Genomic DNA, 13,273 nt, shown 5'->3' on the forward strand with positions numbered 1-13,273 from the left:
CGGCCAAACACAAAAAATAGCCCTAACCCAGAGTACCCCTTTAAGGGTATGGCAAAATCACTCTGGGAATACATGTTTTTTTTCTTTTACACATTGCCCACTGAAATTAAAGCGGTTATGCGGGATTATAAAAAACACAGCTGCTTTCTTCCAAAAACAGCACCACCCCTGTCAGGTTGTGTCTGGTATTACAACTCGGCTGAGCTGCAGAACCCACATCCAAACTGAGGACAGGTGGGGCACGGTTTCTGGGAGGAGGTCGCTATATTTCTCAAAACGAGATAGAAAGCTTGTTTGTTTGTTTTCCTGTAAGACCACACCCTTAAATTTTTGGTTCCTACCAGCCTTAGACAAGCTGTACCTGTTTAGAGATGGAGGTTGAATCTCTCTCTTTAGATACAATGGGAATGTTGCAGTCATCCAGGAAGTGCAGCGAGTCGTCCAGTTCATGCAGGAGCCTCTGATAGAGTCCGCTTTTGTCGTGATAGGGACCACAGTCCAGTACGATCTCACAGGGCTGGGAGGCGTACCTGCACCAAAACAAATAAGACTTGACAACATCTTTTTACACAGGTCTGATCTGCCTTTCTATGCTTTCACTGTGAGATGTATATAGCCGCATCACTTGGCAGGTCTGCCATTCAGGTACAGCCGGGTGAGTATTGTACAGGTTGTCACTCAGCTTTGCCTCAGGGTCCTATTACACAGGCTGATAAGGGCCCGATCAATATTGTAAAGTGTTCGTTTACTGGACCTATTACATGGCCCGATAATCGCTTAGCAAGGGCTGCACGGCGAAAACAGTTAATACTTTACATTCGGCCGATTATCGCTCTGTGTAATAGGGCCCTTGCTGTTAAGATTTGTTTGGTCCTACTAAAGCAAAAGGTGCCAAACTTGCGGCCCTCCAGCTCTTGCAAAACTACAATTCCCATCATGGCTGGACAGCCAAAGCTTTGCTTTGGCTGTCCAGGCATGATGGGCATTGTAGTTTTGCAACAGCTGGAGGGCCGCGAGTTTGCCACCTGTGTACTATTGGAACACTGCAAGGAAAGCTGATGCTTTATGAGTCATTATACTTAAGCAATGACCAGGAGACTGTAAAATCCTGTAAATTCTCACTCAATGTAACTTATCACGGCTAGACAGGGGTTAACCCATTAAAACCGTGAGGGCCGCCCATACATAAATCCTATACACCAGCCGGAGATGAGGTCATGAGTTCTGCGTTGCGTTTACCTGTCTAAAACCACCAGATCAGTTGCCGTTTCAGCATTACTCTTCAGAATTTCCTCCAGTTTCTGGATCTTCTCTTTAAGGTCGCGGGGGTCGCATTTCCCGTTCAGTATGGAGGCGGTCAGTCCTAAAATTCGTGGACATGTCTGGCAACCTTCACAGATCTGAGCGGGACAGGGGGGAGGAGGGGCAGGTTATGAATGAGCTTATTGCTGGAAAAATTCATATGGGATAAGATCATGACAGACGCCACCTACGCCCGCACAATGGGGTCCTTACACCCCAAAACCCGAGGAAAGTTAGAAAAGTATTACACTACGTGTACTGGATCCTGTATAATATGAGTGGGTTTTTTTACTCTTCAATTACCACCAATATGCCTTTTATAGATGGTCGTTCTACAGTGCTGGAGAATATACCCTGCGCAGGTGTTCTGATCCCAGCAGTGTAACCCTTTCATCTCTGCAGTCACGTGACCACAGCATGGTTTAAAGGGGTACTTCAGCATTTGTTCCCCTCAAAATCAACTGTCAGAAAATTATATAGATTTGTCATTTATTTCTATTATAAAACCTCCAGTCTTCAATTACTTATCAGCTGTTGTATGTCCAGCAGGTAGTGATTTATTCTTTCCAGTCTGACACAGTGCTCTCTGCTGCCACCTCTGTCCATGTCAGGAACTGTCCACAGCGGTAGAAAACCTCCATGGAAAACCTCTCCTGCTCTGGACAGTTCCCGACTTGGACAGAGGTGGCAGCAGAGAGCAGTGTGTCAGACTGGAAAGAATACACCACTTTATGCAGGACGTACAGCAGCTGATAAGTACTGGACGACTGGAGATTCTCAAATAGAAGTAATTTACAGATCTGTCTTATGACCCAATGTTGATTTAATAAAATATATATATCCAAAATACCCCTTTAAAGCAATTTGTCAAGAACAAATTTTTAGTCTCCAGAGTACCCCTTTAAAACATGAGACAATAAAACAAATGCATACATGGCTTTGTGGTCTGGACACATATGTACCCTACCACTCGGTACACCCTACTGGGGCATATAAAAGTCAAAGACCATCGGAGCAGAAGAGCACTCTAGAGGTCTCTAAACAATCCACAGGAAGGGGGACATATGTTTAAGGGGTTGTATAGAATTGGAAAAACATGGCTGCAGGACCAGAGGCAGCCCACAGACAGATGTTATTGGAAGAAAGACGCTTTATAACGTGACAAGTTTTCCCTCATACCTTCATAATCTCCCGATAGGGATGATCCTGGATGGCGAGGTGGCACTCATCGAACACCAGGAGGTTGATCTTGCATAAGGAGAGGCTCTTCCTCTTCAGGACACTGAGGAAGATGTGACAAGTCATCACCAGAATCTGAAAGAAAACATGAAGAACGTCAATCCTCAGCGATCCTGTCAGGAACCTGTGCGCGTCTGGTTTGCATTTGGGGGGGAATAAACGCTCACATGTTTCCAATGATTCCTCTGTAAACTATCTGACAATTCCCATCAGGTCCTGCGGCTGACACGCACCAAATTGCTCTCATGCTAAACGTTTCTGGAGAATGAAGTTTGACAAGTGGCCTGGCGAAAACTCAAAGCCACTGACTTAAATTACTGCCCCTTTTATTAGATGCCTTGTAACAATCAGATATCCCCCCCACCTTTGCGGATGCTTCTTGGGTAAATGTGTTACACTAACCCTGCAATACAAGAGAACACCGCCCCCCGAACACATACTACTACAGGGGCCGCATAGGACAGATGTTTAACACAAGGAAACAATCCTATTGCTGTTATGACTGTTGATAAAAGGAAATGTCGGCCTGTGGCACTAGATCTGTATGGATGGAGACTGAGCGCTAAACCACCAAGAGACCCTGATCATGGAGAAGAGGGCTGTATGTGGTGTCAGTCTTCAGGCGCTCTACCTAGGGCAAGGATGTCAAACTGGCCGCTTCCAGCTGTTGCAAAACTGCAATTTCCATCATACCTGGACAGCCAAAGCTAAAGCTTATTCCCTCTCCAGGCATGATGGGAATTGTAGTTTGTCAACAGTTGGGGGGTGCACCAGTTTGACATCCCCCACAAGCACACAGCATCCTTCCTGTCACAGGCGATTTTAAGAAACTTTGGAGTTGGGTTTATTAGGCAAATACGCCATTACCTGCATTCAAAGACTTTTCCCAGGTCCCCCCCCCCTCCTCTCTCTCATCCACTCCTCATTATCAGGAAATCTCCACTCTTTTACATCAGTCGGGCCCTGTCTGTTCTATGAAGAGGGTAAGAGTGAGATTAGTCGCCAGCAGAGAACAAAGGATTACACAGCGGTACCTGGGTGAAAGCCTCTATTCAGAGGTCAGAGAGGTCAGTGCTTACTTCAGAGGAGATAGCCTGGTGATGTAGCTTTAAACTACTTTGTTGTCCTGTTTTGGTGCCTAATCTCCCTCCACCCCCCACCCCCTCCATTGAGCATAAAAATGCATTTTTCAGCTAATAAAGCCAATTACAAAGTTTCTTAAAATCGCCTGTACTATTGATTTCTGCAAAAAAAATTAAAGGGAACTTGTCTTTAGGCACAGTTCGACTTAATTGATTTTGAAGTGATTAAAGACTGCAATGAGCGAGTGCTGATGGCGGTCTCTATTACATAGGGAGATATTTGCTTGATTTGGCTTAGTTTCTGAAGTCACAGCCAGACAGCAATGTAGTCTACTTATCTATCAAAGGACAATGGTGGTGGGTACTGAAGATCCATCACACCCAACATCATCTCTCTCAGTGGAGAGTTGGGAGTTTCCTCCTAATACCTTCTATACAGCTTCTAACTTTAGTAAAAGGTCGCCTTTAGGGGAGAAAAAGGCAAGAAAAGCCCCGACAGTCAGAGGAGGAAGGGACAGGGAAAGATGGAGAAGGAAGAAGGGGCCAAGGTGTCAGAAAGGGAGGAAACAATAGAAAAGTAGAGAGGCAGAAGGAACAGAGAATGCCTACAAAACCTTCATTCTCTCCTTATTAACCCCTTCAAGACAGCCCTTTGATGCCTGGATGTCCAGGTCAAATTAATACAATGTTCCTCCCCGCGGTCTAAAAGCCATAGCGCTTTTACTTTTTCACCTACAGGGCTGGCTGGGGTGTCATTTTTTGCGCCATGATATCTAGTTTTTCTTAATATCATATTGGTGTAACAAAAATTTTGATCGCTTTTTATAAAAAAATTTCTGATATGTTATTTAATAAAATCAGCAATCCTTGTGTGTTTTTTTTTTTTTCGTTTATGCTGTTTACCGTGCGGGAACAATAATGTTATATTTTAATAGAACGGACAGTTCACGCACCACGATATGCAATATGTTTATTTTTTTGAATATTTTTATTTTTTTAATGGGCAAGGGGGGGTACTTTAAAAAAAAAAAAAACTTTTTATTACACTTTTCTTCACAGTAAAAACATGCAATTATTAGATTGCATGTACTGATGTATGCTATGCCATAGCATAGATCAGTGTTATCGGCGATCTATGCAAAGAGCCTGCCTTAGAGCAGACTCCATGCACAGATTGCCAAACCAACAGGACGGAGGTTAAGAGGCTTACCGCTGTCCATCAGTACAGGCGATCACTGTGTCACGCTTGTTCTGTCACAAAGTACCTTAAACGCAGCGCTCGCTAAAGATTGTGGCGTTTAAGGGGTTATTGAGATGCAGCTGCAGGATCGCAGCTGCCTCTCATTACCTAAGGCCCCAGACACACTGATGTGTGCGGGACCGCTCTCACCGCAGCAGTCCTGCACACATCAGTAAGCCCCTGAAGTCAGGAACGTATAAATATACATTTCTACTGCATAGGGTATGTGCAGTAGCAACGTATATATACGTATTCCTGACGGGAAGTTGTTAAGAACACACACATAAGCTTTGCTAAGGGATGTATTTAGGAGCAAGCAAGGCTTGCTTGCTTCTTGCGTATGTGAACAGAGCGGAGGGGCCGTCTGGTCCAATAGTACCCTAAGCAAGCGTGCATACGGGGAGGTGTGAAAACCAGCTGACTGAGCGTGCATTCACCAACAGGTATATATGGTATATAGGCAGCCTTACTGATGAGAAAGTTACATGATATACAAGCCTGGTATCCCTTGAATGTCAGATGGCCATCTTCTGGGTATCACTGTCTACAGCTGATCTGTGATGGATGTGTTAAAGGGATTATCCAGTGCTACAAAAACATGGCCAATTTTCCCCCTCTCTTGTCTCCAGATTGCGTGCGGTTTCAAACTCCGTTCCATTGAAATAAATGGAGCTTATTTGCAAACCACACCTGAACTGGAGACAAGAGAGGGGGAAATGTTTTTGTAGCACTGGATAACACCTTTAAGTTAAAGGGGTTATCTGAGATTAAGAAAACATGGCAGTTTTCTCTTCAAGAACAGCACCCCACCTGTCCACAGGTTGTAAGTGGTATTGCAGCTCAACTCCATTGAAGCATAAGGCACTGAGCTGCCTAACCAAATACAACCTGAGACAGCAGACATGTTTTTCTAATTCTAGAAGCAATATTTTACTGATCATATTCTGTCAGGTATCCTGGTGACAAACACTTGGACGTTCACAACCTGGACACCACATCACCCTGTTCCTTCAGCGAGAGCATTTCCTACAGATCATCTGACCTACCTGATGAGCCACAAATTCTTCGTCCCATTTTTCCTTCGACCAACTTTCCACGACTTCTAGACTGGAATATTCCCCGACCTTAAGATCTGAGTGAGTGCGGACTGCAGACACTTGCTGGGCAACTTGTTTATCTTAAAACGGCACAAAAGGCAGGATTATAGAACTATATGACTAAACATAAAAAGCAAAAATCAGACTGTTATACCATGAGGTAAGAGAAGACGTCACATGCCAATGCCTGGGTAAAGAATGGAGACGATCTGGCTATTCTAGCTGCCTACATGTAAACCTGTGCTACACATACCCCCAGAAGGGACATGCTGGGTCTCCGTACCAGAGCCATGGCATAGCTATGACAACCAGGAAGGACGCCATTCTTTACATAGGGTTTAAAGTGTCACTGTCTTTTGTTTTGTTTTTTGTTTTTTATAATTTTGTACAATTATAGGTTCAAACCTATATTAACGATCAGCCGATGATCGTTGCCATCGGCTGTTTGTTGTATTTTCTTCCACGGAGCGATATACGGTCGAATCGTGCCGATTATCGCTCCATGGAATAGGCCCCTTAGTTGGATGCGCAGCCCTAAAGAGTCCTGGAAAACAGGGACACAGTTGTAGGCCATATTCAATATCAATATGTCTTATAGGACTCCCTAGGGCTCCATCCATCTTCATCAGCCACTGGTATTCAAATGCCGAACGATCAGACGCTTATCTCTACACCCCATGTCCATCCATACACGAGACAATAACCAACCGTATCAGCTGACACTTACCAGAGTTGACCAGGAACACTGTTCTCTTGGCGGATGTGTGGAAGTCTCCCCGGATCTGATAGGACAGCTCTTTAGTAAGTAGTACAGCGATGAACGTCTTCCCTGAGCCAGAGTTCAAACACACTATAGTATTGTGGTCCAATGCTGCTTCCAGCAGCTCCACCTGCAGCGGAACACATCACATGATATATCCCTCGCATTCAGGAACAGCAGCACCTGACTGTGTAATAAGATGTGAGGACGCCCGTGCCATGTCTGCTCCCCCAATCCTCACATAGCGTATCCTCTGCACCTCACCTGATATTTCCTAGGGGTGTATATATTATCATGAATTGCCTCCTGCTGCCAGGGCAGTCCAAAGAAAGGGCCCATGGGTGAGGAGGCCGGGGTCAGGAGCTGCAGGCCTGCCATGCTGAGGGTCTCTATCATCCAGTGACTTAGATCATTGCAGCCAGGGGGTGGGCACAGCTTTCTAGGGAGAGAAACGCAAAGGGATCAGTACAGGAAACTGCAAAAAGTGACGAGACACAAGAGAGCGGATCCCTGCACACAGGATGGGATGACTATAGAGAGTATTATTATACACCAGAGGGGATCACTATAGAGGGTATATTACTGTACACCAGAGGGGATCACTATAGAGAGTATATTACTGTACACCAGAGGGGATCACTATAGAAAGTATATTACTGTACACCAGAGGGGATCACTATAGAGAGTATATTACTGTACACCAGAGGGGATCACTATAGAGAGTATATTACTGTACACCAGAGGGGATCACTATAGAGAGTATATTACTATACACCAGAGGGGATCACTATAGAGGGTATATTACTATACACCAGAGGGGATCACTATAGAGAGTATATTACTATACACCAGAGGGGATCACTATAGAGGGTATATTACTATACACCAGAGGGGATCACTATAGAGGGTATATTACTATACACCAGAGGGGATCACTATAGAGGGTATATTACTATACACCAGAGGGGATCACTATAGAGGGTATATTACTATACACCAGAGGGGATAACTATAGAGGGTATATTACTATACACTAGAGGGGATAACTATAGAGGGTATATTACTATACACCAGAGGGGATCACTATAGAGGGTATATTACTGTACACCAGAGGGGACCACTATAGAGAGTATATTACTGTACACCAGAGGGGACCACTATAGAGAGTATATTACTGTACACCAGAGGGGATCACTATAGAGGAGAGCGGATCACTGTACACCAGAGGGGATCACTATAGAGAGTATATTACTGTACACCAGAGGGGATCACTATAGAGAGTATATTACTATACACCAGAGGGGATAACTATAGAGGGTATATTACTATACACCAGAGGGGATAACTATAGAGGGTATATTACTATACACCAGAGGGGATCACTATAGAGGGTATATTACTATACACCAGAGGGGATCACTATAGAGGGTATATTACTATACACCAGAGGGGATCACTATAGAGGGTATATTACTATACACCAGAGGGGATAACTATAGAGGGTATATTACTATACACCAGAGGGGATAACTATAGAGGGTATATTACTATACACCAGAGGGGATCCCTATAGAGTATATTACTGTACACCAGAGGGGATCACTATAGAGAGTATATTACTGTACACCAGCGGGGATCACTATAGGACAGCGGATCACTCACCTATTTCAGCCTGAGACGTCACAAACGCGATAACTCTTGAAACCTTCTGTGACATCATCATCCCTACAAGGAAAACAGTGAAAAATATTACAACATGAAAAAACCTGATGGGTGTAACATCTCCTCTCCACAACACAGGTATCAGACCGAGGCCCTGCAGCTGTTACACAACTACAACTACCATCATTCCTGGCCAGGCAGCCTGGGAATTGTAGTACTGCAAAAGCTGGAGAGCCTAAGGCTTCCCATTCCTGACATAGAGCAATCTGAGGGTCACCCAGCAGTCACAGCTTATAATAGAGACAAGTACCTTTAAATGTGGTGGGGGCGCCACTAACGTATATGCCTATGCCGACAATGGCCATGAGTTCTGTAAAGCTATATAAACCCATAAAATGAGCATTACATACCAAACTAATACACTGGGCTAAAGAGGTAGCAGCCAGCGGAAAAGTGATTGCAGCTCTGGAGTATAATATGGAATATTTTATATATGTACACAGTGAGCAGAATAGTGAGTGCAGCTCTGGAGTATAATACAGGATGTAACTCAGGATCAGTACAGGATCAGTAATGTAATGTATGTACACAGTGACCCCACCAGCAGAATAGTGAGTGCAGCTCTGCAGTATAACACAGGATGTAACTCAGGATCAGTAATGTAATGTAGGTACACAGTGACCCCCACCAGCAGAATAGTGAGTGCAGCTCTGTAGGAAGGGGGGGGGGGCATTCTTTACCTCAGAGCTGTTTATGAGCCGTCCTGGAGGTTCTTAGACCTGGAAGGAAATATATAATGTTACATTATTGCAGATCTGACAGAACTCCCAGTGCCTGCAGGCTTTGGCAGGTAGCTTTGCTCCTCAGCTCTGTATGTGCCAGGATACAGAACAATAAGCGTGGGTGGAGAGCTGCAAACACTGAGCGGATTCCATGCAAGCGGCATTGACAGCCGGGCGTGCGATAACCGTGGGCTCTGTCACTTACTGCTTTGTCTGAGGGCACCCCCCCCCTTTTTTTTTTTGGGGGGGGGGGGGGTAAGTGGCACCTCTAGGCAGAAGAATATCACATGTCTGCTTTACGTCCTCTAACAGCTTGTAAAAGTCCTGATATGGATGCGGCCTGTGAACCGCCATCTTCCCATCCAGAAATATAAGGTTATACTGGAGTCAGCAAGGGATGGAGACCGCATGATGGGAGTTGTAGTTTTGCGGGTGCAGAGGCCAAGTTGTCAATTAGGTGTCAGTGGATGACTGGGTTATATTTATTGGTGGCGGTGGGGCAGTGGGATGCCAGTAGGTGGCGGTGGGGCAGTGGGATGCCAGTAGGTGGCGGTGGGGCAGTGGGATGCCAGTAGGTGGCGGTGGGCTGACAGATGGTGCTGTTCCCACTCTGGTGAGGATATTTTGTATCATCCTCTATAGTCACCTGCTCTTACTTACCAATGCAACTCTTCTGTCCCCGCACCATCCTGTAGGTAACAGTGTCCATGACGTCACATGACTAATGTCCAATGGCTCTTTATTGGCCTGGACACAGAAGGTGACGCTAACTCAATTCCATTGCACAGCCGGACACAACGTCCATGAGACAGAACCACAGCTTCCGGCAGCCAGATGATGTCATCAGATCACTGGGGCAGGATTCAAGAGATGTTGCCATACTTCAACTCCCATCATGCCCTGACAAGCCACAGCCAGAGAGACTGGATGGACTGAATGTCAAGGAGGCCTACTGCCATGTCATGTGACATCACTACGGGCACACGGTCATTTACAGCCATTGGAAAGTACAGTCATGTGACGTCATTATGGACACTGTCACCTACAGCCATTGGACATTACAGTCATGTGACGTCATTATGGACACTGTCACCTACAGGATGGTGCAGGGACAGAAGAATTGTATTGGTAAGTAAGAGCAGGTGGCTAGAGACCCTGCTGTCAGGACATTATATCATCTTACATTACAAAGACTGACAGCAGGAGGATGATACAAAATATCCTCACCAGAGTGGGAACAGCACCATCTACTGTAAGACCACCGCCACCTACTGGCATCCCACCGCCACCTACAGGCGCCCCACCGCCACCTACAGGCGCCCCACCGCCACCTACAGGCGCCCCACTGCCCCACCGCCACCTACAGGCATCCCACTGCCCCACCGCCACCTACAGGCATCCCACTGCCCCACCGCCACCTACAGGCATCCCACTGCCCCACCGCCACCTACAGGCATCCCACAGGCATCCCACTGCCCCACCGCCACCTAATGGCATCCCACTGCCCCCACTATGTCACCAGTAGCCGCAGCCTGGCAGTGTAACCTCCTGTATGGTGATATGTCACCTGTACCTGCAGCCTGGCAGTGTAACCTCCTGTATGGTGATATGTCACCTGTACCTGCAGCCTGGCAGTGTAACCCCCTGTATGGTACTATGTCACCTGTACCCGCAGCCTGGCAGTGTAACCTCCTGTATAGTATTATGTCACCTGTAGCCACAGCCTGGCAGTGTAACCCCCTGTATGGTGATATGTACCCGCAGCCTGGCAGTGTAACCCCCTGTATAGTACTATGTCACCTGAACCCGCAGCCTGGCAGTGTAACCCCCTGTATAGTACTATGTCAACTGTACCCGCAGCCTGGCAGTGTAACCTCCTGTATAGTACTATGTCAACTGTACCCGCAGCCTGGCAGTGTAACCTCCTGTATGGTGATATATACCCGCAGCCTGGCAGTGTAACCCTCTGTATGGTGATATGTACCCGCAGCCTGGCAGTGTAACCCCCTGTATGGTGATATGTACCCGCAGCCTGGCAGTGTAACCTCCTGTATAGTGATATGTACCCGCAGCCTGGCAGTGTAACCCCCTGTATGGTGATATGTACCCTGTACCCGCAGCCTGGCAGTGTAACCCCCTGTATGGTACTATGTCCCCTGTACCCACAGCCTGGCAGTGTAACCCCCTGTATAGTGATATGTACCCGCAGCCTGGCAGTGTAACCCCCCTGTATGGTGATATGTCCCCTGTACCCGCAGCCTGGCAGTGTAACCCCCTGTATGGTACTATGTCCCCTGTACCCGCAGCCTAACAGTGTAACCTCCTGTATGGTGACATGTTCCCTGTACCCGCAGCCTGGCAGTGTAACCCCCTGTATGGTACTATGTCACCTGTAACCGCAGCCTGGCAGTGTAACCTCCTGTATGGTGATATGTCACCTGTACCCGCAGCCTGGCAGTGTAACCCCCTGTATGGTGATATGTACCCTGTACCCGCAGCCTGGCAGTGTAACCCCCTGTATGGTGATATGTACCCACAGCCTGGCAGTGTAACCCCCTGTATGGTGATATGTACCCGCAGCCTGGCAGTGTAACCCTCTGTATGGTGATATGTACCCGCAGCCTGGCAGTGTAACCCAGTGTATGGTGATATGTACCCGCAGCCTGGCAGTGTAACCTCCTGTATAGTGATATGTACCCGCAGCCTGGCAGTGTAACCCCCTGTATGGTACTATGCCCCCTGTACCCGCAGCCTGGCAGTGTAACCCTCTGTATGGTGATATGTACCCGCAGCCTGGCAGTGTAACCCCCTGTATGGTGATATGTACCCGCAGCCTGGCAGTGTAACCTCCTGTATAGTGATATGTACCCGCAGCCTGGCAGTGTAACCCCCTGTATGGTGATATGTACCCGCAGCCTGGCAGTGTAACCCCCTGTATGGTACTATGCCCCCTGTACCCGTAGCCTGGCAGTGTAACCTCCTGTATAGTGATATGTACCCGCAGCCTGGCAGTGTAACCTCCTGTATAGTGATATGTACCCGCAGCTTGGCAGTGTAACCTCCTGTATGGTGATATGTCCCCTGTACCCGCAGCCTGGCAGTGTAACCCCCTGTATGGTGATATGTACCCTGTACCCGCAGCCTGGCAGTGTAACCCCCTGTATGGTGACATGTACCCGCAGCCTGGCAGTGTAACCTCCTGTATAGTGATATGTCCCCATTACCCGCAGCCTGGCAGTGTAACCCCCTGTATGGTGATATGTACCCGCAGCCTGGCAGTGTAACCCCCTGTATGGGGATATGTACCCGCAGCCTGGCAGTGTAACCTCCTGTATGGTGATATGTCTCCTGTACCCGCAGCCTGGCAGTGTAACCCCCTGTATGGTACTATATCACCTGTAACCGCAGCCTGGCAGTGTAACCTCCTGTATGGTGATATGTCACCTGTACCCACAGCCTGGCAGTGTAACCCCCTGTATGGTGATATGTACCCGCAGCCTGGCAGTGTAACCTCCTGTATGGTGATATATACCCGCAGCCTGGCAGTGTAACCTCCTGTATGGTGATATGTCACCTCTACCCGCAGCCTGGCAGTGTAACCCCCGGTATAGTGATATATACCCTGTACCCACAGCCTGGCAGTGTAACCCCCTGTATGGTGATATGTACCCTGTACCCGCAGCCTGGCAGTGTAACCCCCTGTATGGTACTATGCCCCCTGTACCCGCAGCCTGGCAGTGTAACCTCCTATACGGTGATATGTACCCGCAGCCTGGCAGTGTAACCTCCTGTATGGTGATATGTACCCGCAGCCTGGCAGTGTAACCTCCTGTATGGTGATATGTACCCGCAGCCTGGCAGTGTAACCCCCTGTATGGTGATATGTCACCTGTACCCGCAGCCTGGCAGTGTAACCTCCTGTATGGTGATATGTACCCGCAGCCTGGCAGTGTAACCTCCTGTATGGTGATATGTACCCGCAGCCTGGCAGTGTAACCCCCTGTATAGTGATATGTCCCCATTACCCGCAGCCTGGCAGTGTAACCCCCTGTATAGTGATATGTCCCCATTACCCGCAGCCTGGCAGTGTAACCCCCTGTATGGTGATA

General features: G+C 47.5%; 1 protein-coding gene across 4 annotated transcripts in view; it reads right to left on the reverse strand.

The window, feature by feature from the left end:
* Nucleotides 1-13,273, reverse strand: part of DICER1 (dicer 1, ribonuclease III) — a 53,875-nt gene that overhangs the window by 21,596 nt on the left and 19,006 nt on the right. For 3 of the 4 annotated variants that reach the window (XR_011359458.1, XM_069949284.1, XM_069949287.1), the window contains exons 2-9: nucleotides 9,123-9,161; nucleotides 8,383-8,445; nucleotides 6,985-7,159; nucleotides 6,688-6,850; nucleotides 5,910-6,040; nucleotides 2,482-2,616; nucleotides 1,240-1,400; nucleotides 362-530 (exon numbers count right to left, since the gene is read on the reverse strand). Coding sequence is in view for 3 of the 4 variants with exons in the window: in XM_069949284.1 (XP_069805385.1) it covers nucleotides 362-530; nucleotides 1,240-1,400; nucleotides 2,482-2,616; nucleotides 5,910-6,040; nucleotides 6,688-6,850; nucleotides 6,985-7,116 (891 nt within the window). In the remaining variant the exon portion in view is untranslated. The remainder of the gene's footprint in view (nucleotides 1-361; nucleotides 531-1,239; nucleotides 1,401-2,481; nucleotides 2,617-5,909; nucleotides 6,041-6,687; nucleotides 6,851-6,984; nucleotides 7,160-8,382; nucleotides 8,446-9,122; nucleotides 9,162-13,273) is intronic. The other variant, XM_069949286.1, reaches the window with a different exon arrangement.

This window comes from Dendropsophus ebraccatus, chromosome 13 (assembly GCF_027789765.1).
Source record: "Dendropsophus ebraccatus isolate aDenEbr1 chromosome 13, aDenEbr1.pat, whole genome shotgun sequence".
NCBI lineage: Eukaryota > Metazoa > Chordata > Amphibia > Anura > Hylidae > Dendropsophus > Dendropsophus ebraccatus.